The 25,180-nt window shown below is 34.8% G+C and overlaps 2 protein-coding genes across 6 annotated transcripts; both read left to right on the top strand.

Annotated features, from left to right (window-relative positions):
- The first annotated feature begins 1,649 nt into the window (after window positions 1–1,649).
- LOC131956512 (protein PRRC1-A) lies at window positions 1,650–12,171 on the top strand. 5 transcript variants are annotated; one of them, XM_059321011.1, is made up of 10 exons: window positions 1,650–1,692; window positions 5,050–5,169; window positions 5,338–5,435; window positions 5,888–5,975; window positions 6,749–6,906; window positions 7,540–7,594; window positions 7,678–7,787; window positions 8,982–9,139; window positions 9,374–9,511; window positions 9,827–12,171. In XM_059321011.1, the coding sequence occupies exons 2-10, from the start codon at window positions 5,064–5,066 to the stop codon at window positions 10,002–10,004; spliced, it is 1,089 nt and encodes a 362-aa protein (XP_059176994.1). In that variant the 5' UTR covers window positions 1,650–1,692; window positions 5,050–5,063; the 3' UTR covers window positions 10,005–12,171. The 5 variants fall into 5 exon arrangements, with proteins under 5 accessions (XP_059176994.1, XP_059176985.1, XP_059177003.1 ...); XM_059321002.1 differs by lacking the exon at window positions 1,650–1,692 and adding an exon at window positions 1,699–1,920; XM_059321020.1 differs by lacking the exon at window positions 1,650–1,692 and adding an exon at window positions 1,699–1,896.
- A 2,792-nt stretch (window positions 12,172–14,963) lies between these two features.
- On the top strand, window positions 14,964–23,506 carry LOC131956936 (vesicle transport protein USE1). The gene is made up of 6 exons (XM_059321578.1): window positions 14,964–15,106; window positions 19,495–19,544; window positions 19,943–20,021; window positions 20,819–20,963; window positions 22,304–22,482; window positions 23,318–23,506. Exons 1-6 carry the CDS (start codon window positions 15,005–15,007, stop codon window positions 23,489–23,491), a joined length of 729 nt encoding a protein of 242 aa, XP_059177561.1. The 5' UTR covers window positions 14,964–15,004; the 3' UTR covers window positions 23,492–23,506.
- The last annotated feature ends 1,674 nt before the right edge of the window (window positions 23,507–25,180 follow it).

Below are 25,180 nucleotides of genomic sequence, written 5' to 3' on the forward strand. Positions count from 1 at the left end.
GTTTTGAACTGTTTTATTTTTTCAAACTATTGTAAACTAGACAAATATTTGTGTACATTATGCGTGAAATAAAAAATACTTGACTTTATTGATGAATGTAAGTAGCATCCAATCTTCTTCATGTCATTTTTATAAAATGATAACACAACAAATGATTGGAGACTAACATTGTTTTGAACTTGTTTTGTCCATGATTGTTTATTGACTTCTATTGTCCATGATTGCTTATTGACTTGTTTTGTCCCTAATTTGTTATTGACTTGTTTTGTCCATGATTGCTTATTGACTTGTATTGTCCCTGATTGTTTTGTCCATGATTGCTTAGTGACTTGTTTTGTTCCTGATTGCTTATTGGCCTGTTTTGACCACCCAGATGGTTGCGTGTGCTGTGTTTTCTATCCTATTTGCTACTGGGTATTAGTGTGCTCTTTTAACATTTTTAATTCCGCTGTGGACAATTCCAAGTTTTGTGGTCATATTATGTATTGTGACCTTTGCCAAGATGTAATTTAGGTTGAAAGATGATAAAACTTTAATAAAACTGTATATCAAGAACGTGTTCTTTTCTCTGTTCTGTAGTGTCATCTGTTCAATAGCTTTGAAAAGTATGTAATTTAAAAAAAAATCTTTTTAAAAATATGGCAAGTGGTAAATTAGTTACATCATTAAAAATAAAAACCTTTTGGAAACATCAATGACACACATTTTCATATTTTTGTACTGTAGAATATAAGTAATTGAAAAGCCATTTTGAATTATTTTATCAATTCAACTATTTTTGAAAAATGCCCTCAACCCCTTATTGAAGTCAACCAGAATGGCCAGGGAAAATAAAACAATGAAAGTCACAACGATCGTTTTCCATGATAAAATACATAATAGTCAATGGGGTATAGCCTAGTAATTTATTTATATTAAGTAATATACCATCCCCTATCACCACAACACCCGAACTCTACTAATCCAAATTAAAATAAAAGTGTTAGCTAAATTACTATTATATTAATAGTAATTATTTGTGTGAATATTTCTAGCCTTAATAAAAACCGGAAGTTATTCTGTACATATTTCACAAATGGAAAATATTCAATTTTGGTTGAAAACATTCTACTTCTCCACAATTAATATTTAGCATTTTTGTCTATTCTGAAAACAACCTCATGAATGTAGAACACCCCTTAGTGACTGCCCAGGTGTTCCAGGCATTGCAGCTGTCTCTTGAAAGCCACCTCTTACACTACTGTAGGGTGCCACTCCTGTTTCAGTTAAAGTTTGGTTGTAATAGCCCATTATATCCCTATTAGTAGGGCTCACTTTTAAAATTAATGTGGGGGTGGGGGGACTGGGGCGCTCAGGGTCACGTGATTATTTGTGGTGGAAAGATGCCCTGCTCATGCAATAAAGTATTAAGATAGTTTTTAAAAAGTCATTACAAAATAAATAGTTGATATTGACTGATCTTGTACCTTTTTGTATAGATATAGACTAGGTCCGTGGAAAATATAGTTTAGAAAAAACAAATAGACATTGTGAACTAGATCTAAGTACACTCTTGTAAAAATAAAGAAATTCCAAACTTATTAAAGCGAGAAGAACGTATGTTCCATACGGTTTTTGTTTAGGCTATTTACTCTTTTAGCTAGTTTCAAGAAAAATCTGGCTACAATTTGGGACCAATACCAAAATAAAGCAGTACGATTACTCTTGAGAACTCACTAGAGATAATCTAGATTTCTAGATTCTAGATTTCTATTTAATAAAACTAGATCTAGATCTAGAAATTATTGAGAATAGGCCATAGATCTAGAATATACTACAGAATTATTAAAATTTATTAGGCCCATTGATCTAGATCTAGAATAGTAAATTTATAAATTAGTAGGCCTATCACATTACGTACGGCTTATTTTCTACTTTTAGGTGCGTAAAGAAAATCGTCCGAGGCTAGTAAATGAGTAGGCCCCTAATGTAAAAAAAAGTTGCCTCATTGTTATTATGGCTTTAAACTTTAATACTAGAATTGAATTATATAATTATAAATATAATATATTGATTGTGATATATGGCAGGAAACAGATTCAACCCTCAAGCATCTACTTTTAGGGTCGATTTTCGCCAATTTTCAAAATAACAATTATTGACATATTATATATCAATTTTGTTGCTTAACAATCGAGGAATTCAAAAATATAAAAATTAATAGCACTAGACATTTACATCACGTTCAAAATGTAGATTAACCACACTCACTAAACTGAGATTTTTTTTTACATCTAAATGTAGTGAGGTCTAAAAATCCACGAAATTCACAAAATTAACAATATAATTACACAGAAATGTCACTTAGGCATACATTTATTTGTAAATGTGTCAAACTTTACAAAATATACCAGTTTATAGCTTATTTCTATAATTATTCTTGAGAAAAAAAACGACCGCCCTCCCCTTTAAAATTCTGGCTTTTAGAAACACTCTGGGGAAGAAAAAAATAACAGAGTTAAATATAGAAGGTCTATATAAAAAACATAATAAAATATGTCTATATGCCAATTTTTAATATAGTTGCAGCATTTACATGGCTAATTATAATTGTTTAGTACTTTAAACATTAATTTAAAGTTACGACTCTCTGTGGCGTCTTTCAAGTGTAGTGTCAGTGTAGGAGTGTAGGTGAACAGGGTGTTAGGGCCTGATACGATTTCATTAGAATTGGTAATGAACAGAATGTATAATTAGAACTGGCATATAAAAACAATGTTGATAATAGATGCAGTTGTTTTAATGCTACTTATAATAGATCAAAATGACAAACATAATTAAAACCCAAGAATCTGGAAGCGCTGACCTCATTTTACTGACACGGTTGTCAAATAGTAAGTAGATCTAGATCTAAAAAATAGATCTAGATTTACGTAATTTTGAAAATACGCTAGATCTAGATGCAAAATCACTTTTAAAAACTGAAGTTAGTGATTAGATCTATAATGAAATTGAAATCAACAACTGATATGTAAGTATCTTTTGATTTAAAAAAAAATACGCTTAGTTCTAAGAAAAAAAAAAATTCTATGGTGTACTCGATCCCTATCCCAAAACGTGCCAGCCATATCGCATGCGTAGTCAGCTACTCAGCTGCTTATCAAATCGATGAATTTTAAAATTATATAATAAAAGTAGGTCACCCTAAAAAAAAAGAGTAAAATGGCTCCCGTTTTCACGACAGCCGTCACTCGATTCATAATTTACAGAGTTATAAAGTTCTACTTTCTTTTGGCTATAGATTTAAAGAAATATTAATTTGTTATTTCTCATGCGTTCCAACAATTGTACCTAATTTTAATAAACATTGGATTAGTAAGGACTCGATTCTTTTTAGAATTAGCCCTCGACACTATACAGACTATTGCGAAGAAACAGACTCGCGCGAATGTCGTGCGTAGGCTGGTTCAGTGGGCGAAGATTAGAACCCAATCAGACGGAAAATTTTTACTTTGAAATAATTACATTATCAATTAATTTCGATTTAAAACAAATGGCTTAAAGTCAAAAGTAAACTAAAATTTAAAAACTTTGTTATTCGCAGTGTACTCAAGATTCTCGTGTTTTAAAGATAAGTCTAGTTTTACTACGCGTGCGTGCATGGTGCGAATATCGATTTTCCCCGACAGAAAATCATAAAACATTTTTTTTAAAGTATCTACGGCAAAATAATACTTATATTTTACAGAATTAAATACATTTAACTAAACTGTTATTTAAGTACATGCCTCGGAGGAAAAAAATACAATTTTATATCCGTAAAAAATTAACTGAAATCCCCGCTTTCAACGACGCCGATGTGTCGTAATTATGGCCATTCACTTTGTTCAAATTAAAGTAAAAAACACATTCAAATATACTTTTTTTTACTTTCATAATTTACAGCAATCATTTCTAATGAAAAATCCATAAAAATAATAGTTATTTTTACAAAATAGTATTTCTTACCTTATCAGTGCAGTACACGTACTTTTACAAGTAGATCCATTCCGTCCAGATTTGCATACTTCGCATCCTTCGCCGCGGCACAAAATGTCATAAAAAACGTATTCCACAAAAATGTTGCTAACGAAGCTTGTAAAAACATAGCTCTATTTATCAGTATAAACAAAATCCCCGAACGATGTCTGGTTAGAAAGTTTATGAACGGCGAAGATCGAATATGCATTTTCCGGTACTAATCTGTTTCCTGCCATATTTGTATCGAATTGATTCAAATGCTATTTTATAGTTTATACTAATAATAGTTTCGCTGTCTGTCTGTCTATCTATCTAAAGTATCTATCTATCTATCTGACAAGAACGCTATAGAGAAAACACAAGCAAATTAAAAACATGCATGGTAAAACGGAAGCGAAACATGACGTCACATTGGAGCATATAGAATTAGTCGAAATTAGTAATTAGTCTACAGCCGGAGAGTGCACACAGTAATATGACGTCATTGATTCTCGAGTAAACATTGAATTAAAAAGCCAATTTTGTCTAATCTTAAAAGTGGTTTGCGTGAAGAGTTTCTTTCATACAATTCTTCGGGTAGGGGCGAAGCCCATCCCCCGCGTAAGAACATCTAAGCCGACCCCCCCCCCCCCCCCCCCCCACCCCAACTCAAAAGAAATGTCATCATCGATACTCTATAATAAAATTACAGCCTAATTCATGTATCTAATCTAAAAAGTGGTTTGCGTGCAGAGTTTCTTTCATGCAATTCTTCGGGTAGTGGCTAAGCGCGACACCAGTGTTTCTTTCAGACTTTTTCCTTCCCGGAGAGAGGAACTTTTTCTAATCTAAAAAAAGTGTTTAGCGTGCAGTTTTTTTCATGCATCTCTTTTTATACCAGTGTCTGATAATATGGTCTTCCTAAAAAAAGGGTTGTTAGGTTACTGTTAGTTAGGGGCCTATAAACTAAACTTAAAATACACTAAACACATGGCTTACTAATGTCAAAGCTAACCCTACCCATAACTAACCCATTAAAAATATATTTGTTTACAATACATGTGCATACAGAGTAAATTTTTAAAATGATGGAAGAACTCAGTGATGAGCAGCCAGAGATGGTATCTCATGAAGAAGCTGTACTGGCAGAAAAAGAAGCAACACAAAATTTATCTGCTTCTTATTCAACTGGTATGCTTGTTGAAATAGAAGTTTTATTTTAAATGTGTTTTAAAAGTTATAATAGGTTTCAGATAAAGAAGACATCCTTTTTTTTTAAAGGATTGTGTGTTAGCCTGTTATCTCTAAATTAGGCTCTCCTTACGCATGGTTTCAACTAAATGTTCAACTACTTTCTAGGGAATTCTCCACATGTAATGCTCCCGCCAGCACCGCTTGCAGCACCATCACCACTACCAGCTTTTCTTAGTCTGTCACCTAAAACTACAGCAGTCAAGGTACTAGATTACAGTTTTTTTCACGTTTTCCTCAAATGTGAATTACGGTGGCTATGTTTGTTTGCTATTTACTATTAATTTTAATGTTGAATTTTAGAAGTTCTGACCTATCTTTAGAATACTATTGGGGTGTAATGCAATACTATTATAGATCCCATTTCATTTGCATATTGAGGTAGTCGGGAGGCGAGTCTAACCTGAAATTCATTATTTCTAATCACGGACTTGAGTGTCTATTGGATGTCCCCGAGTCCACCCAGCTGTAGTGAGTACCTGAATAACTTTAGGGAAGGTAAACGGGTTGGTCATAGTGCTGACCACACCTTTCCTTCATGTGGTCAAGAAACATATGAACTCTACTTATCTGCCCTATGAATCATTAAGTATTTTAAAAAAATGTGCAACATGTTAAAGTGTATTATTTTAGTACATGAGATTTTTCCCATCTGCAGTTGTCAAGTGCTCAGGCCACACCAGGCACATCTTCCAGTCAAGTAGCCCCTTCCAGCTCAGCTTCAAACTCATCAACTACAGCCCCAGGTACAACTGGCAATCTGACTTCTTAGCTACAAATTGTCTGCTACAAATAATAGTATTCAAAATTACTGCTGACAAATATTTGAGGTTTTTTTTTAATAATTAGTATATAATATACAATTTGAAACATTTTTTTTTACAAATAATAATTGCACTGTGAAAAGGAATAATGGCTAGACAGTTCAATATGATAGCTTAAAAGTTGTGAATTATACAAATTAAAAAAAAATATGGGACACTTTATGTGAGTATACAAAGCTATAGTGGCTTAGTGACAAAAATAATTCTGTGGGAGTGAAGCACCCCTTTTTTAACAGATGTATTTTAAAACTCCACACTAGGGCATAGAATTGTTCCACAATCTAGTATTTAGAAAATATATAGATAAAATATAATGACAATACAAAAACTATTCAGATGACATAAATAAAAGCATACAGCTATCATGCAACTTATTGTGAACTAGCAGTGGAAGTTAGTTTACAGCATAGGTTTTATTAGCAATATTTAATTAGCTGTCTTTTAAAATGTCACAAACTTACCTTTTTCCGCCATAAAGTTTCTTAGAAAGTTTTTGAAATTTGTTTTCAACTTACAGCCATGAACCCTTTATAAAGATAATAAATAAAAATATGTAGATAGTAAAACATTTTCAGGATTTTGTCTTGAACATGAGAGTAAATTAAATTGTTTGGGAACTAAATTGTTGAAAAAATGCAGTCCATAGTTTTCTTCAATATCTGTATGGTGAAATACTTTACAATTTCAATTATTAGAATTTCCTCAGATTCCTCATGAGGGAAAATCTAAGACTGTGGAAGAAGTCTCAGCTGTCTCTGCTAATGTGAATGTCCCATCTGGTAGTCCAGGCTTGGGTCTGTTTGGATGGATCTCCAGTAACAGTTTGGTCTCTAAAGTTGTGGAAAAAACAAAGGTACACCACTGGCCCTTTAGCTCTGTGTAAAAAACGCTTTAATCAGTAGCACAAAAATAGGGCTTGTAAGTCTCAGCCTCTCGTTTAAAATTTGATAAATCTTGTTAACTAAACTAAATTGTTTTGAACAAGACTTCTATTGATAATAAAAAACATGGCTTTTTTTTTTAGGCCTCACTACAAGATCTTAAAATACCAAGAGTACCCAAAATACAATTTAAAAGAAACTATGAATAGAATCAAATTAAATATCGGTAGGCCTAGGCTATTATCATTAATATTGTAACTACTTTTAGAACAATAGTTACGGATTCAAATAAATAATGTCAAACTTTACACTTCTTAAAAAAAAAATCTTTAAGCTAGCTTACATCTTGTAGTCTATCATTATCATTGTTTACGATTTTAAATAACTTATCAATAGCTGAAGTCACTACTCTATTTTTTAACAGATTTAAAAAATAAAATTCACATTTGGTATGAAAACTACTAGCTGGCAAGAACCAGAAGTTAGTGACCTGCTTACAAGCCCTATTGTTTTTCCTTTTCAAAGAGTTTACTTTTCAGACCAGTTGCTATTAAAACTTGAAGTGAATCACTCAGAACATAAAAAACATCTTGCATTTATTCTAGAGTTCAATGGAATCTGTGATCACAACACTTGATCCAGGAATGAAGGAATTAATATGTAAGTTTTTTTTTCAAAGATAACTTAAAAATGAAAACATGAAGTGTCTAATGTCATTCACCTGTTTTGTTTGTTGTCTACAGTTTCTGGGGGTGATGTCAGTGTTATTGTTGCATCATCTAAAGATAACAAACTTGTTCCTGTCAGAGAGGCATTTCAGAAGGTCTTTGGTAAAGCCACAGTCATAGGAAAGGTCTGTTTTATTTAAAGTGTTTAGTAAAGCCACAGTCATAGGAAAGGTCTGTTTTATTTAAAGTGTTTAGTAAAGCCACAGTCATAGGAAAGGTCTGTTTTATTTAAAGTGTTTAGTAAAGCCAAAATCATAGGAAAGTTTTATTTTTAATTTAGTGTCTAGTAAAGCCACAGTCATAGGAAAGTTTTTTTTATTACTACACTCCTCACCTTATCTTGCAGGAGTTAGTCATATTTGTTTAACCAGGAGAAAATTACACATAATACTAGGGGAGGTTAGTATCATTTAGTTAGACATGTAATATTTGTTTTACCAGGAGAAAATTACACATAATACTAGGGGGGCTAGTATCATTTAGTTAGACATGTCATATTTGTTTAACCAGGAGAAAATTACACATAATACTAGGGGAGGTTAGTATCATTTAGTTAGACATGTAATATTTGTTTTACCAGGAGAAAATTACACATAATACTAGGGGGGCTAGTATCATTTAGTTAGACATGTCATATTTGTTTAACCAGGAGAAAATTACACATAATACTAGGGGAGGCTAGTATCATTTAGTTAGACATGTAATATTTGTTTAACCAGGAGAAAATTACACATAATACTAGGGGGGCTAGTATCATTTAGTTAGACATGTAATATTTGTTTTACCAGGAGAAAATTACACATAATACTAGGGGGGCTAGTATCATTTAGTTAGACATGTAATATTTGTTTAACCAGGAGAAAATTACACATGATATTAGGGGAGGCTAGTATCATTTAGTTAGACATGTAATATTTGTTTTACCAGGAGAAAATTACACATGATATTAGGGGAGGCTAGTATCATTTAGTTAGACATGTAATATTTGTTTTACCAGGAGAAAATTACACATGATATTAGGGATGGCTAGTATCATTTAGTTAGACATGTAATATATGTTTTACTAGGAGAAAATTACACATGATATTAGGGGAGGCTAGTATCATTTAGTTAGACATGTAATATTTGTTTTACCAGGAGAGAATTACACATAATACTAGGGGAGGCTAGTATCATTTAGTTAGACATGTAATATTTGTTTTACCAGGAGAAAATTACACATGATACTAGGGGAGGCTAGTATCATTTAGTTAGACATACACATAATACTAGGGGAGGCTAGTATCATTTAGTTAGACATGTAATATTTGTTAAACCAGGAGTGTCCGGTGAATACAGCTGCTCAGCTTGTGGGCTTTACTGCTGGCCTTAAGGGTGCTGAAGAACGAATAGCAAACCTGCGCCAAAGTGGAAGTATACCAGAAGGTCATGCTGTTGTTGCCATCGAGGGTTTTATTGTAGAAATTTTACCTGAAAGGTATGTTTAACCCATTTATAATAATAACCCTTTTTAGTACACAGATAATGACAATCCAGTTTAATAAAGCACACTTAGTAAGTATGTGAAACTAGATTAGCACTTGTCTACTTGTTACCTAATGATGCACACAGAAGATATCAATTTTAGAAGAAAAAGCCAAAATATCTTTGTCTAGAAAATTGAATCTGTGCTCAAATTATTACCAGATGTTAATGTTTGAACTACTTACAGATGGTTTGAAATGAGCTGTCTGCTATTAAAAGATTTCTCTCATGGCATTGAACTTCAGACTTTCTCTCAACCAACTCTAATACCCACAGAATTTGTCCTAACTGCCCAGGAAAAAACACCTACAGATTATCCTCTCAGGTAAAGTAACTGGTAAAAAAATCCAGTTTAAAAATTACATGTAAAAAATCCACTGTTTTAATAGGCCATAGTTTGTAAACACATTTATCAGCCAAGTTACGATTATGCCTAAATGGTTAAGCTTTTGCCTTCCCTCAAAAAATTTAATTACACATTAACTTCCACTTTTCTCTGACATTACCTAGACATTTACTGCCACCTTTCTCCTGACATTACCTAGACATTAACTGCCACCTTTCTCTGACATTACCTACACATTTACTGCCACCTTTCTCTGACATTACCTACACATTAACTGCCACCTTTCTCTGACAGATGGGCAGGATACTCTGTGACTATTGGTGAAGTTATAGAAGCTGCTCAGCCACACATTGGTCATGCCGACTGGCAGATGGTGTTGTCAGGAGTGTCACGTCGTCAGTCACTTTTATTAGCAGCCCAAAGCTTATGTTACATGTATAAACAAAAGATACCCACATCATTTGTTTCATAATAAGATGGTCTTTATTTGGGTTAATGTCAGAATTGAACTAAGCTGAATTCTTACTAAGATATCTTTTAATTAAAGAAGTGTTTTTTACCTGCGGTGGACAACAGACCAAATTATTTGCTGTTAGATTTTTACTTGTCTACGTCAGTTATTATGGATATAATTGCATGGTTACAGTATAGAATGATAAAATTAAGTACACTTGTTTCAGTGGAATTCTTATTCTAAACCTTGTTATCTAAATAGCTTACTTTATTAAATTTTGTACAGACGGCAAACACCAACTGTATTGCATGCCTTCTTCACATACAAACTCCAGACCCCCCCCCCCCATCTTAACATTTAGCTACTAAGTCTAAGAACACATTGTTAAAATTATTTTTAGGAAGTAGGGCAACAGGCATAGTTAAATATATAAAAAAATCATTTAAATCTTCTTAATTTTTCTATAAAGTACAGTCTTGTGAACTGATCTAGACAATAAAAAATCTAACAAAAATTATTTTAGCCAAATAATTTTTATAGCAGCCTATTAATATTAGAAAGCAATATAATCTTGCTAAAAAAAATAAGACATGGTAACTCATCTAGTTGGTTTTTTTTTCTGTGACTTAATATATATCAGAATATATTTACAATATATATAGCATTTTGAAATTATTTCTTAGAAATGAAATAACCTAAAAATCAAATTAAATGTAAAAAAAAATAATTAAGTATTTAAAAACTTTTAATTTTAAGACCTATTTGTACCATAGATACTATTTTGATCTAATAATTCCAAATATTTCTAATGAGAGGCATGGTGGACAAAATTAACCAAAAATATATATATATTAAATATGCAGGTTGCTCTTTAATATTGCAAATGAAACATTGTAATATTCAATTATAATGAAGAAAAATTGATGCCACACAAATAAAAAGTATTTTATGTTTATCTGATGAATTTAATGTTTCTTGTAATGTCTATGAGAAGTAGCTCTGCACGGTCAATATATATTTCTATGTTGTTACAGATTGTTAAATAACTTTAAAATGACTTTTTGTAGATTTTTAACATAATTCCGTTTGGTGCAGTTTACTCAATGGTTGAGGTTGACCTAGAGAACTATCGGCAAAAGTTTGAAGATATAAATTTTTAAAATATAGAACTCGATCATTTCTTCTAGTCTTAGCAGTTTTTAAAGGATTTTGTTTTTGAATAACTTATTTAAAAAATCATATATTGATGTCTCTTCTGTGATTAGAGAGGGAATGGTGAGGAAAATATTACTTGCATGAAATTAATATTGGATGGCTGTGAAAAAAGATGGATTTCAATCGTCTGTAAAGTGAAAGATCTTTGAATTTTCTATTATAGTCTGTCATTTTTTATAAAGCTAATTTTAATGGCATTGGGTTAATAATATTTGTTTACTTAGAAATATTTTGTTTTTAATATCTTTTTTGTGTAATGTTTTTGATAATGAGTGCCAAGCAATTTATAAAGTTACCATTAAATACCATTTGCTTAAGGTAAGCTGTTACCTTTTTAGTTTACAAAATATTTACATTATAAATGTTAGAATTCAAAAATGTGTTTTTTTAATATGTTGGTAAAGAATGAATTTTATTATTTTTCCCCACATGCAACAAGTTATTGTTTAGGTTGTTAATTGTATTGATACACTCATTCAACCACTGACAGTTATCAGACACATTAGATAGAGATGGTTGAGCCTTGTGCTGAGAATGAGAGCTAGAACTGCTTTCAGATAGACGCAGGGCAAGAGAAAATGAGGGCAGCCAATAGAAAATGGAGAACAATGAAGAAATAGTAAAAGAGAGAGGCCTGACATTAAAAAAGGTAGGTTATAGCTAGAGACAGGACAAAATCACGCTCGCGTGTTGATACCTAGTTCACCAATGGGCTTTGAGAGATAATAATGATTAATTGTATTGAAAACCTGGAGGCTCAATTCAATACTTTACCTTTACTTCTATCATACTTATAGAAAAATGTTATTTACTATTATTTATTCTTGTTTCTAAAATTGAGGGTTTAGATTGGTTTTTAAAACATTTCTTCAATACTGCATTTTGGAAGTAGTAATTTATTAATGTATATCTTTGTTGGTGTACTCTAACATGTTTATTGATGGTTATTAAATAAAAATATGGTTTCAAAAGTATTTGTTATATTTTCACAGTGTGTTGGCTATTAAACATAATAATTGAGAAATGTTTCTTTTGAAGGGGGGGGGGGGGGGGGGGGGCGGGTTAATGTTTAGATTAGCATGTAAGCCTGCATACTTTTAGACCACTTAGCTAATACATTTGTCATGAATGATATTAATTTGTTATGCTACTTGCATTCCCTGTCATCTAGTGCTAGGGCCTTGCCGTGGCTTGGCAGCTTGTGTACCCCCAGAGCTAAATCAGAGGGAGTGTTAACTCCTGGCAGGTTCAACCAAGCTGGGGAGGTCTGCGGGGGTAGGGATCAGACGAAAGCTAGCACCCCGGTCATCCAGGTTGGGGGTTTAGCATAAGGTCAGCAACCTTATATAGTAAAAAACAACTCTCTACAGAAACGCAGACTAAGAGAAATACAGACAGCTCGGACCAGGGGAAGAATGGATCTCCTGAGGGAAAATTTATCAAGCCAGGTGGTGAAAGCCAATATGTATTGGAAACTACCAGGTCAACCACCATTGATGCACCTGGGGACAGCTGGAGAGACTAGCCCAGGACAGAAACGCCTGGAAAGCTCTTGTCAGCAGCCTATGTCCCAGGAGGGCGACAGGCAAACCTAACCTAACTTGCATTCCAAAAACATAAATGTGTGCCGCATAAGCAGTGCTCTAGAATTCAATTCACACACCACTGCAGTATATAAAGTATATTTTTTTTAAATGAATACATCTCATTATTTTTTGTTTATGTTGTGCTTTTTGTGTGAGTTTAGTTTAAACCATTATTTCAATCATTGGGCTGTGCTAAGTTAAAAAAGTATGAAGTTTTGTTTAGTTTTTAATTTTAATAGATTGAACAACTTTATTCTTTACACATTCAACAATGCTAATAAACAGCTTTGCATTTTAATATATTTTCACTTAATTATAATTAAAGATAAAGTGGTGCAATTTAGTTTTACAAGCTTTAATTTAACTTGCTTTCTTTGTCTGTCTGTTATGTTTGATTAGTGCTTCATCATGGGTCAATATTAGCAAGCAAAATTTTGACCATTTTAAACAGACTAATTTCTTTCAAACTTTTCACATGGATTAAGACCTGATGACTAGACAGATAGAAATAAGACTAGCAGAGATTAATAAGGATAGTGTAAACTTAGTTGATATTGATGATAGACGATTTGGTTCAAGAAAATGTGCACTTGTTTTATTTGTTGAATAGATTATGTGTAGCTACAAGGATAGCGATGACGTAGGACATAAGACTGAAGAGATAGTCGGGGGTTTTGCCATAGTATGAAAAAAAACTTGGTTGTATATTTTTGAGCTGTAGATCTAGTAATTAGTGTTTGATATTAAAGTTAATTTTATGCCATGATCGGAATTGTTGGTATTGTTAGCAGTGGCGTAGGCAGGGGGGGGATTAGGGGGGGTCATAACCCCCCCCATAGACCCCTCGGTATATATAAAAAGTATGAGGGGGGGTGCAAATCGAAAGTTTGAGGGGGGGTGCAAATCGAAAGTTTGAGGGGGGGGGTGCAAATCGAAAGTTTGAGGGGGGGTGCAAATCGAAAGTTTGAGGGGGGGGGGGTGCAAATCGAAAGTTTGAGGGGGGGTGCAAATCGAAAGTTTGAGGGGGGTGCAAATCGAAAGTTTGAGGGGGGGGGGTGCAAATCGAAAGTTTGAGGGGGGGGGGTGCAAATCGAAAGTTTGAGGGGGGGGGGGGGGGGGTGCAAATCGAAAGTTTGTCCCCGGGTAAAAATTGGAACCCCCCCCTTGAGACGATCCTGGCTACGCCACTGATTGTTAGTGTCGTCGGAAATAAGAGTGTTACCGTTCTCATCACATATCACGCATTCATTCCCCCCACCACAACAATGTAAAAGCAAATTTGACTTAATTGGGTGCTTAATTAACTTTTAAATTAATTAAAGTTCCCTAAAGTACTAATTTTGTTGCACTTTGTACTTACAATATTTGAGTTTATTCAGTGTGCTATTCGCTTTAGTCAAGAGATTCTACTGTTTGAAAATATTTTAAGTATTGAAAATAATTTAATAAAAACATTTTCATACAACTATATTTTAATACAATTAATTATGCACTAAAAATAAGAAAATGAACGATTTTCTATAGGTTAATAGTACCATATTCATCAATAATAATCTTCTACCTATATATAATTCTCTTCTTGGATACGCTAGAAAACACCAAGCTGTAAGCGCGCCTAGCAGCCCCCTCTCTAGGCATATCCCTACCACCCTCACATGGTCTGGTGAGCTTTGGTTCACGCTAAATATTTACAATCGCAACAATAGTGACGGCTATTAGTATTAGGGGCAGATAATTTAGTTTGAAACGATTTTAAACTTAGGGGAGGTAACTAAGAGGAAGCTGTTTTCACGGATGTGGTGGTGTGGGTGGTGTTATCGTTCTTAACGACCTTTTGATAGTGTTTTAAAGCAAATATTTTCAGTGGCAGCATTGGTACTGTCGAATTCACAAATTATGAATTACTGAAAAGTAGAAAATAAAACAACTAAATACCGGCATATGATACGCCGCGGGTCGGCTCGTGATCCAATATTTTAATGACTAAAATGAAAAGCAGCGGCCTACTAAAATTAATATTATGTCTGTGTACTTTAGCCTATTAAAATTTAATTAAAGACCCACTCTTTTCTTTTTAGTTTTTTAATTTGTGGTTTCTTTTTTATATTTTAAGAAAATCCTTTAATTTCTTCATTTTAGTGTCAGCTTTTGGTCAAATCTTTTTAGTAGAATTTGTAGCTGTCGGAAAGTAGTAAGACCCTAAAAACAATAACAACAATGGCGTCAACTACACGTATTGAGATAAACTTTAACAGATTATTAGGACAATGCCAGATAATGGCAGAAGATAAAGAGAATAGAGATTGGCGTTTTGAAAAGGTATACGGGTAAATTTAGATCTGTAGGCCCACGGTAAATCTTTTTTAAATGTACCAACTTGGGAACAGAACAAAACTAAACACAACACAAACTATGAAACTAACGCAAAAAAAAAAAAACACAAACGAAAAAACAAACGCAACACTCATAACATAAACACAATTTAAATGCAATCATAAAGGCATATTGCTCACAGTCTAGCCGGTAGCGCCAAATCGCGCCCTTTCCGAGCGCCGGCGGACACGTCTGACACAGTGAATGACTGCAAAACAGAGGTGTAGCGACCCTTTCCGGCGCCCGGGACAAACTTTCTATTTGACCCCCCCCCCCCTCAAACTTACGATTTGCAACCATGCTCATTCACTATTTACTAAATAGTATTTAGCGTCTAGTCGTAGTTTCTCTCCATTGCGCATGCGTATCTTATTCCAGCTAGCATCGGCCTTATTATTTAGTCTATAGTAATATAGTGAGTAGTAGGCCTAATTTTAACTAATTTAAATTATTAATAAATAATAATGTTGGTAATCTAATGCTTTAGGTACGCAAAATCGCCGCGGCTGGAGTAAAGTTTCCCCCGTTTGGACACCTTGCTGTTTTTTGCTTAAATAATTGTATGTATGTTTTATACGAAACTACAGCAAACAACACTAAGCTTGTCCATTTTTAAACACATCTGGGTCAAGTTCTTTTATTTCACTCAATAGAGAGATTAATTGGAATTTTTCAAAGTTGCGATGTATGACATTTTGTGTAGGGAACCTCACCCTGATGAAGAGCACTAGGCCCCGAGTTAGAGGAATAAATCAAACCAATCATAGCTTCGTTAAAACTGGGTTAACTATAAATAGCTTATATAAATATATAAAAAGCTATAAATATCGTAGTTAAGGTTATTGAAGCCATCTTAGAGGAAAAATTGGAGTGTCCGCATAAGGGATATACCTTTTTTGAGGGTTAACCTTTGGCGGACACTAACGAAAAATCAGAGTATATTTCTTACACTTTAAGTAAAAAGAAGCTTTGAACTAATCTTGATACTCCAGATTTATATTTAAACTTAAGTCTAAATCTAGATCTCTAAGTTTTTTGTAATGTTTTTAGGTTTTAAAAATATTTTAGATCATCAAACGTGTCTACTAAGCAAAAAGTGAAATAAAATCCTGAGTTTCTTTCAGGTATCACTTCAGCAGCCCCCCCCCCCCCCACGTACAAAATGGAATTCATATAGAAAACATACTTTTACCAGTGTCCCCTCTTCCCCGAAATATCAAGTGTCCGTCCGTCCCCCGTTCGTGTCGTCCCCCGTTGTTGTCCCCCCCCCCTGGAAGAAACACTGATCGGGTCTCACTAAGTGCGCTTAGTGTCCGCACAGAGTCTCACCACTGAAAATGTTAATACATCCAATGCTATGCGTATGAATACAAAATGAATCATATGTGATTAAACTAGAAATAATGTGGAGTAACAGTACTTTGGGTTTGTTTCTATGTGAAACGGTTATTGAATGGCACTCAATGGAAATCGGGAGTTCCGATTTTTTTGCTACGTCTGTCGGCAGACGCGACATTACTCTAGTATTGTACGAAAAAGTTTTCAAGGCTTTAATAGAAGTATATTGTGATATATTTGTGTCAAATATTATACATAAATGAATAATAAACCAAAATCAATGGCTAAAAATATCAATATATATTGGCCAGACATTAACTTTAAGACTTTAAACTTCAGTGTTTGCGAGCAAGATTTGCTATATAAAATAGTGGCTTCCCCTGAATCTCCAGCTATAAGTTTAACAAAATAAAACTTGAACAAGATGGCTACTATAGTAAATGAGCATGGTTGCATCTGATGAAAACATCGCTAGTCTTCATTTATTACTGAAAAGTTTTAATCCAACTGTTTAAAAACAGGTATATAAATGAAACAAGGACACATTTTTGTATTTTTCAAAACATAAATCCTCCTCAAAATGTGATATAATTATTAAAATTTAAGGAGTCACCTGTTTTTCACATTACTAGTCGCGGGCGATTTTACATACCTAAAACGATACAATATCGTAATGTCACATCATTGCTTTTAATGTGCGACAGAGTTGCCTCACTGTTAAGTAGTGTTGCTTTAATAGAAGTAGGCCTATATTGCGATCTATTTGTGTCAAATATTATAGATAATTGAATAATAAACCAAAATCAATGACTAAATAATAAATATATCAATATAGCCCAGACAGAAATTAACTTTAAACAGCAGTGTTTGTGAGCAAGGTTTGCTATATATTATATAATTATATATTATATAAACACTTCAGCCATTTGTAAAATAGAGTGGCTTCCCATGAATCTCCCACTATAAGTTTACAAAAAAAACTTAAACAAGATGGCTGCTAAAGTAGGTCCATAGACCTTCTTAGAATAACTTTAAAAAATTGTTTACCACGACTAAAATGTCGGGTTTTCAAGTTATAAAAACATGCTATAGGTGCCAGGGCTAAAAATGCCCCTTAGTAGTAAGTAAGTAGGCCTATAAATTTTTCAAGCACGACCATTTTTGATGATGAAGTCAGAAGTTTAATGAAGTAAGTAAGTACTAAGTAGCCTAATCAAAGTATTACTAGATGTAGATCTAGCACTGAATCAAACCAGAACAAAGGACTTGCTTGTCATATAAAATATAAAGAAAGTCATATGCATAGTTAGTTAACTATTAGCAACCAAACACCCCTGTTTAAAGAAGATTCTATTAGGGCCTATTGTGCCATAATTATTAATTAATAATAATTATGAATGAAAGTGTTGTACCAGTGTAAAAAATTCAGCTATATTTGACATCAGCCAATGAATCATATAACACCAGGGGAGCGGGTTTCAGGGAGATTCCATTATTGGACACGGGTACACATTTATTTTAAATTAAAATAAAGAGGCCTATATTTAATGTAGTCATTGGAACTACTTTCTTTTTTATAAAAAAGCCTGATTCAAAAGCAAAGGCACATTAATATGTTATTAAACTGTAGTTTCCAGAAAAAAATATCTTAACTAAAAAAATAAAAAACATCTAATAATCCTAATTTATAAAAGCCCAATGTGCGCACATCTCTCTCTCTCTCTCTCTCTTTCTCTGTCCGCAAAAAATTTTCGCCGGACATCACGTCAGAATCGGCAGCGATATATCGAGAATTTTTTACGGACTTTTGTTGAAAATAATATGTTAGATGTTTTAAATGTATAACCACAATTTTATTTAAAGAAGAAAAATAAAAATTTAAGGCGTATTCGAATGTAGAGAAACAGTATTATTTATGCAACCGGAAAAGCATTAATATATGTGAAAAAGAACGCATAAAACTGTGACGTCACTATTGCTTATACATTAACTATTGACGTCATCTGCCTAAATAGCGAAGATGTTAGTGTACATTAAACCACGCAGGTGGTGCGGGTTCGAGACACACCAAGTCAACTTGGTTAATGTATTTATTTTTATTATGCTCGGGCTAAACTTAAAAAAAAAATCTTTTAGGAATCTAGATCTAGATTGTCGGGTGTCCGATAGGGCACTTCCCGGCACCGCAGGCGCTTCAAATTTGGCAGGATCTTGCCTTGGGGCGACAGAACACGGGGGCCGGTTGGCCGAAAAGTCTACGATGAGGGGGTCAAAACTGACCTCGACTGACCGGTACCTTATATGAGCTATAAATCGAAAAAAAATGTCCACGGATTAAACCTCTTCATAACTCTTGAGGTCGTAGACCGACCCTCGGGCGAATTAATTAAGCATGCAAATTCTCAATGTTTTCGAAAGCCTAAGCGAAGCTGGGCAGCATGCCTAGTAGAAGAAGAAGAAACCAATATAAATAAAACTTATTATTTCCCACTCCTGCCGGTATCTTTAAAATCTCTAAACCAGTGAGACTTCCTTTACTATGTGTACATAATTTAATTATTATAGTGTGTGTGCAAATACAAATGCATCAGCTAGTACCACATAATTCAATTATAGTGTGTGTGTGCAAATACAAATGCATCAGCTAGTACCACATAATTCAATTCTAGTGTGTGTGCAAATACAAATGCATCAGCTAGTACCACATAATTCAATTCTAGTGTGTGTGCAAATTCAAATGCATCAGCTAGTACCACAAAAAAAAATTGTTCTGGTACAATTTGACAACCCTGATTCCCTAATCAATGAACCCGCATGTGCTAAGATAGCCACAGGGAACTCTGGATACCTAGCTGTACAATGTTGCTAGAGGATGCCCCACTGGGTTAAAGGTCAGCTTTTGTGTTTGGTCACATGGTTTGCAAAATTAAATTAAATTGCATTAGTACTTTCTGTGATTTTGTTTTTAATGCATCACCATGATTATGATTCCGCAGTATATTGGCGCACTGCAAAACCTGCTGTCAGAAGTCAGGAAGTCACAGAGGTTTGTTTAGTTCCTCAATTTAAAATTGTCGTTTATTGTTGATGGTAAAGAAGAATTAAACGGACAGAGGGCAGATAGAATGTGAGAACAGGCTGGGTGAGGGCAGATAGAATGTGAGAACAGGCTGGAGAAGGGCAGATAGAATGTGAGAACAGGCTGGAGAAGGGCAGATAGAATGTGAGAACAGGCTGGAGAAGGGCAGATAGAATGGAAGAACAGGCTGGAGGAGGGCAGATAGAATGTGAGAACAGGCTGGAGGAGGGCAGATAGAATGTGAGAACAGGCTGGAGGAGGGCAGATAGAATGTGAGAACAGGCTGGAGGAGGGCAGATAGAATGTGAAAGCAAATATTTGATTGCAAGCGGCCACACTTGACTGTATCTATTTATTCTCTACAGTAAACCTTCTCAGGAAACTTTGTTAGAATACCAGAAAAAGGTCGACCTTCTCAAAGGGCTGGCGGAAGCAGAAAAGCAGGTAAAATTTGAAGTATACCATATTTTCAAGTATACAGATTACTAATCATTATGTGCACTAGAGTTTTTGTAAATTTAATAAAAGCTAGTTTCAAGCTTCAAAAGGTTTTGTAACAGTTGTGTTGATGGTAGGTTGAACTGAAACTTTTGTAAGAATTGTATTGATGGTAGGTTGCATATGTCGGTCCAATGTTGAAATATTTTAAAATGTTATCAAATAGTCAATGGAATTAGATGTATAGGAATGTGATGTAGTACAATGTCCATATGGAATTATTGTAGACTTCAAATGCTTAAATTAACAACATTGATGTAAACAGGTTTCCATCAATTATGAAGCTCTATGGTAATCTTTAATGTTTCCATCAATTATGAAGCTCTATGGTAATCTTTAATGTTTCCATCAATTATGAAGCTCTATGGTAATCTTTAATGTTTCCATCAATTATGAAGCTCTATGGTAATCTTTAATGTTTCCATCAATGATGAAGCTCTATGGTAATCTTTAATGTTTCCATCAATGATGAAGCTCTATGGTAATCTTTAATGTTTCCATCAATTATGAAGCTCTATGGTAACCTTTAATGTTTCCATCAATTATGAAGCTCTATGGTAATCTTTAATGTTTCCATCAATTATGAAGCTCTATGGTAATCTTTAATGTTTCCATCAATTATGAAGCTCTATGGTAATCTTTAATGTTTCCATCAATTATGAAGCTCTATGGTAATCTTTAATGTTTCCATCAATTATGAAGCTCTATGGTAACCTTTAAGCCCACTTGACTTGTGTCACCAGCCGTGTGTAGCAGAGAGATCATTCATCACAGACAAGCTCAAGCCTGTCAGCATCAACAGTCCCTCAGCTCGTCAACTCCAGGTCAAGGCTAAATCTAAATGTGAACAAGATGTCAGAGACGAGCTTCTGGGGAGGTCAAGGTCAGGTGAGAGGTTTTAAACCAGACAGGTGAGAGGTTTTAAACCAGACAGGTGAGAGGTTTTAAACCAGACAGGTGAGAGGTTTTAAACCAGACAGGTGAGAGGTTTTTAAATCAGACCGGTGAGAGGTTTTAAACCAGACAGGTAAGAGGTTTTAAACCAGACAATTGAGAGGTTTTAAATCAGACAGATGAGAGGTTTTAAACCAGACAGGTGAGAGGTTTTAAACCAGACAGGTGAGAGGTTTTAAACCAGACAGGTGAGAGGTTTTAAACCAGACAGGTGAGAGGTTTTAAACCAGACAGGTGAGAGGTTTTTAAATCAGACCGGTGAGAGGTTTTAAACCAGACAGGTAAGAGGTTTTAAACCAGACAGGTGAGAGGTTTTAAACCAGACAGGTGAGAGGTTTTAAACCAGACAGGTGAGAGGTTTTAAACCAGACAGGTGAGAGGTTTTAAACCAGACAGTAGAGAGGTTTTAAACCAGACAGGTGAGAGGTTTTAAACCAGACCAGTGAGAGGTTTTAAACCAGACAGGTGAGAGGTTTTAAACCAGACAGTAGAGAGGTTTTAAACCAGACAGGTGAGAGGTTTTAAACCAGACAGTAGAGAGGTTTTAAACCAGACAGGTGAGAGGTTTTAAACCATACAGGTGAGAGGTTTTAAACCAGACAGTAGAGAGGTTTTAAACCAGACCGGTGAGAGGTTTTTAAATCAGACCGGTGAGAGGTTTTAAACCAGACAGGTGAGAGGTTTTAAACCAGACAGGTGAGAGGTTTTAAACCAGACAGGTGAGAGGTTTTAAACCAGACAGTAGAGAGGTTTTAAACCAGACAGGTGAGAGGTTTTAAACCAGACAGGTGAGAGGTTTTAAACCAGACAGGTGAGAGGTTTTAAACCAGACAGGTGAGAGGTTTTAAACCAGACAGGAGAGAGGTTTTAAACCAGACAGGTGAGAGGTTTTAAACCAGACGAGAGAGGTTTTAAACCAGGCAGGTGAGAGGTTTTAAACCAGACGAGAGAGGTTTTAAACCAGGCAGGTGAGAGGTTTTAAACCAGACAGGTGAGAGGTTTTAAACCAGACAGGTGAGAGGTTTTAAACCAGACAGTAGAGAGGTTTTAAACCAGACAGTAGAGAGGTTTTAAACCAGACAGATGAGAGGTTTTAAACCATACAGGTGAGAGGTTTTAAACCAGACAGGTGAGAGGTTTTAAACCAGACAGTAGAGAGGTTTTAAACCAGACAGGTGAGAGGTTTTAAACCAGACAGGTGAGAGGTTTTAAACCCAATCTGCTGAGTGAACCTAGCAGGTTTAGTGAAATGAATAGATTACTTCCATGTGCAGATAACTCAGTAGTTGTGAAGAACGGCCACAAACCTGCCTCAGAGGAGGATGACATCAACACCATCATGCACCACCATCACAGGCTGCAGGAAAAATTGGCAGAGGAAATGTTGTTCCACACTCAAGCTCTCAGGAGGAATATATCAGATGCTGGGAGGGTGGTCCGTGAGGATACAAAGGTCAGTAGGTCAATAGCTGGGAGGGTGGTCAATGAGAATACAAAGGTCAGTAGGTCAATAGCTGGGAGGGTGGTACGTGAGGATACAAAGGTCAGTAGTTCAATAGCTGGGAGGGTGGTCCATGAGGATACAAAGGTCAGTAGGTCAATAGCTGGGAGGGTGGTCCATGAGGATACAAAGGTCAGTAGGTCAATAGCTGGGAGGGTGGTCCGTGAGGATACAAAGGTCAGTAGGTCAATAGCTGGGAGGGTGGTCCATGAGGATACAAAGGTCAGTAGGTCAATAGCTGGGAGGGTGGTCCGTGATTATACAAAGGTCAGTAGGTCAATAGCTGGGAGGGTGGTCGTCCATGAGGATACAAAGGTCAGTAGGTCGATACAGGGAGGGTGTTCGTCCATGAGGATACAAAGGTCAGTAGGTCAATAGCAGGGATGGTGGTCGTCCATGAGGATACAAAGGTCAGTAGGTCAATAGCAGGGAGGGTGGTACATGAGGATACAAAGGTCAGTAGGTCAATAGCTGGGAGGTTGGTCATAAGGATACAAAGGTCAGTAGGTCAATAGCTGAAGGGGTGGTCCTTGAGGATACAAAGGTCAGTAGGTCAATAGCTTGGAGGGTAGTCTTGAGGATACAAAGGTCAGAAGGTCAATAGCTGGGAGGCGTGTCCTTGAGGATACAAAGGTCAATAGGTTAATTGCTGGGACGGTGGTCAGTTAGGGAACAAAGGTCAGTAGATCAATAGCTGGGAGGGTGGTCAGTGAGATACAAAGGTTAGTAGGTCATATGCTGATGATGGCTGCTATAAATCAATGTGTTGATCTGGTTTGTTTTCTAGAAAATAGCAGAAAGCACACAGCTAGCTGATGTAAACATGAGCAAGTTGAAGGTGGAGAGTGAGCGCCTTGAAGCCCACACCAAGACTTGCTCCTGGTGGATCTGGGTCATGTTAGTTCTTGTCATGGTTACTTTTGTTTGTATGGTGCTCTTTATGAGAATATTTTCTAAATAAACATGTTATCACTTGCTTGTTTGTCTGATTCCTTCAATTGTTTGTTGTGTGATTACCAATGCTAGTCCAAGGAAATAAACATCAGAGACGTAAGGTAGGAGCCCCTCATTATGTCTTGGATGAGGGGTTTCATGCTACAACTACAATATGAACCGAAAGAAACTTTATTACAGCTAGAAACTGGTTTTCTTTCTAATGTATTAGTCCATTAACAAAAACTAACTCGATTAAATTAACAACGATGTATGCATCCTTTTAATAAAGGGAAGTAACTATTTCATAGTTTAATGTCTTGGTTTTTCTCGATTATCTACCGTTCCACTAGTACTCCATTGTGGGCTGGTAATGTGTGTGGATGTTCGCTTTACTAGCTGCAGTCAAGTATTTGTTAATTTAAAAACCAAAGTATTTGTTAATTCAAAAAACAAAGTATGTAAAATTTAAAAAGCCAAAGAGAGAAAAGTAAAAGAAAATTAAAATAAAAGTTTTAACACGCTTTTATAGTTAAGGAGAAAATATTTTTTTTTTCTTCAAATATATAATAATACACTACTATTAAAAAGTTTAAGTTATTAAATGCATAATACCGTTACTCACACTTTTCTTTATAGTGATTTTAAATAGTGGTGTATTATTATAAAGTTAAAGAAAATCATTTATTTTCTCCTTTTTACAAGCTTTATTTAGTTCACAACATCTTTTTGTTTGTGGCAGGTTTAGTAATTTTTACCCACTTCTAATGCAGCGATTTCTTTCATACTTTCCAGATACTTTCCTCTTCGAATACAAAATGAAAAAATTAATTAAACGGTTTCGAAACTAAGGGGAGATAACAAAATAAAAGATAGTAGATTACTATATTCAATAACAGTAGAGGACGCGATCACCCTAACTGTCTGGTGAACTGTGGTTCACGAGAATGTTTGCAATCGAAGGGTCGGTCAATCTAGTGAAGGCTCAGAGGGGAAGATAAAAAGAGTTTTTAAATGTTTTGAAACTAAGAGGAGGTAGCAAGCTCGATGTTATCTATAAATTGTGGTCATGAACCACATGACAGATAATCGTCTTTCAGATATCGCGAGCTACTGATGATGCTTTAAAGCAAATATTTTCAGTCGTGTTGACTTCATAAATTAGAAATCACTAAAAAAAAAAATGGAAATAATACACATATAAAACAAACCGGGAGTGATCTCCCCTAAACTTTCTCGAATATTCTTATATAAAACAACAGGGGATGAGAACTCGGGCTATAGACATGATTTTAATCCATTTTAAATACTTAAAGTTTTAAAAATAGAATAAAATCTCGTAGACAAAAGAATTGCACACCAAGTGAACGCCAAATAAAAAAGTGCATAATAGTGCGCAATTTTATTAGTACTTTAAAAATTTACATTAGTTTTTTGAGAAATCGGAAGTAGCGTAAATTACTACTTCCGGTCAACGGAAATTACTCAAAATTTAACAGAAGGTAGAGAATTAGATATTTTACTTATATGTGAAATTTCATTTATCTATCTGAAATAGTACTCAAATTATAGGTTTTTGAAAAATTCAAAATAGAAAAAGTACCACTTCCGGTTATCGGAAATCGCTCAAAAGTTGATGCGGATCTACGATTTTGATAAAATACTTATATATGAAATTTCATCAACCTAGATGTAACAGTACTCAAGTTATCGTGTT

This window comes from Physella acuta, unplaced genomic scaffold (assembly GCF_028476545.2).
Source record: "Physella acuta isolate Inbredline_101_S28 unplaced genomic scaffold, ASM2847654v3 ptg000079l, whole genome shotgun sequence".
Classification (NCBI taxonomy): domain Eukaryota; kingdom Metazoa; phylum Mollusca; class Gastropoda; family Physidae; genus Physella; species Physella acuta.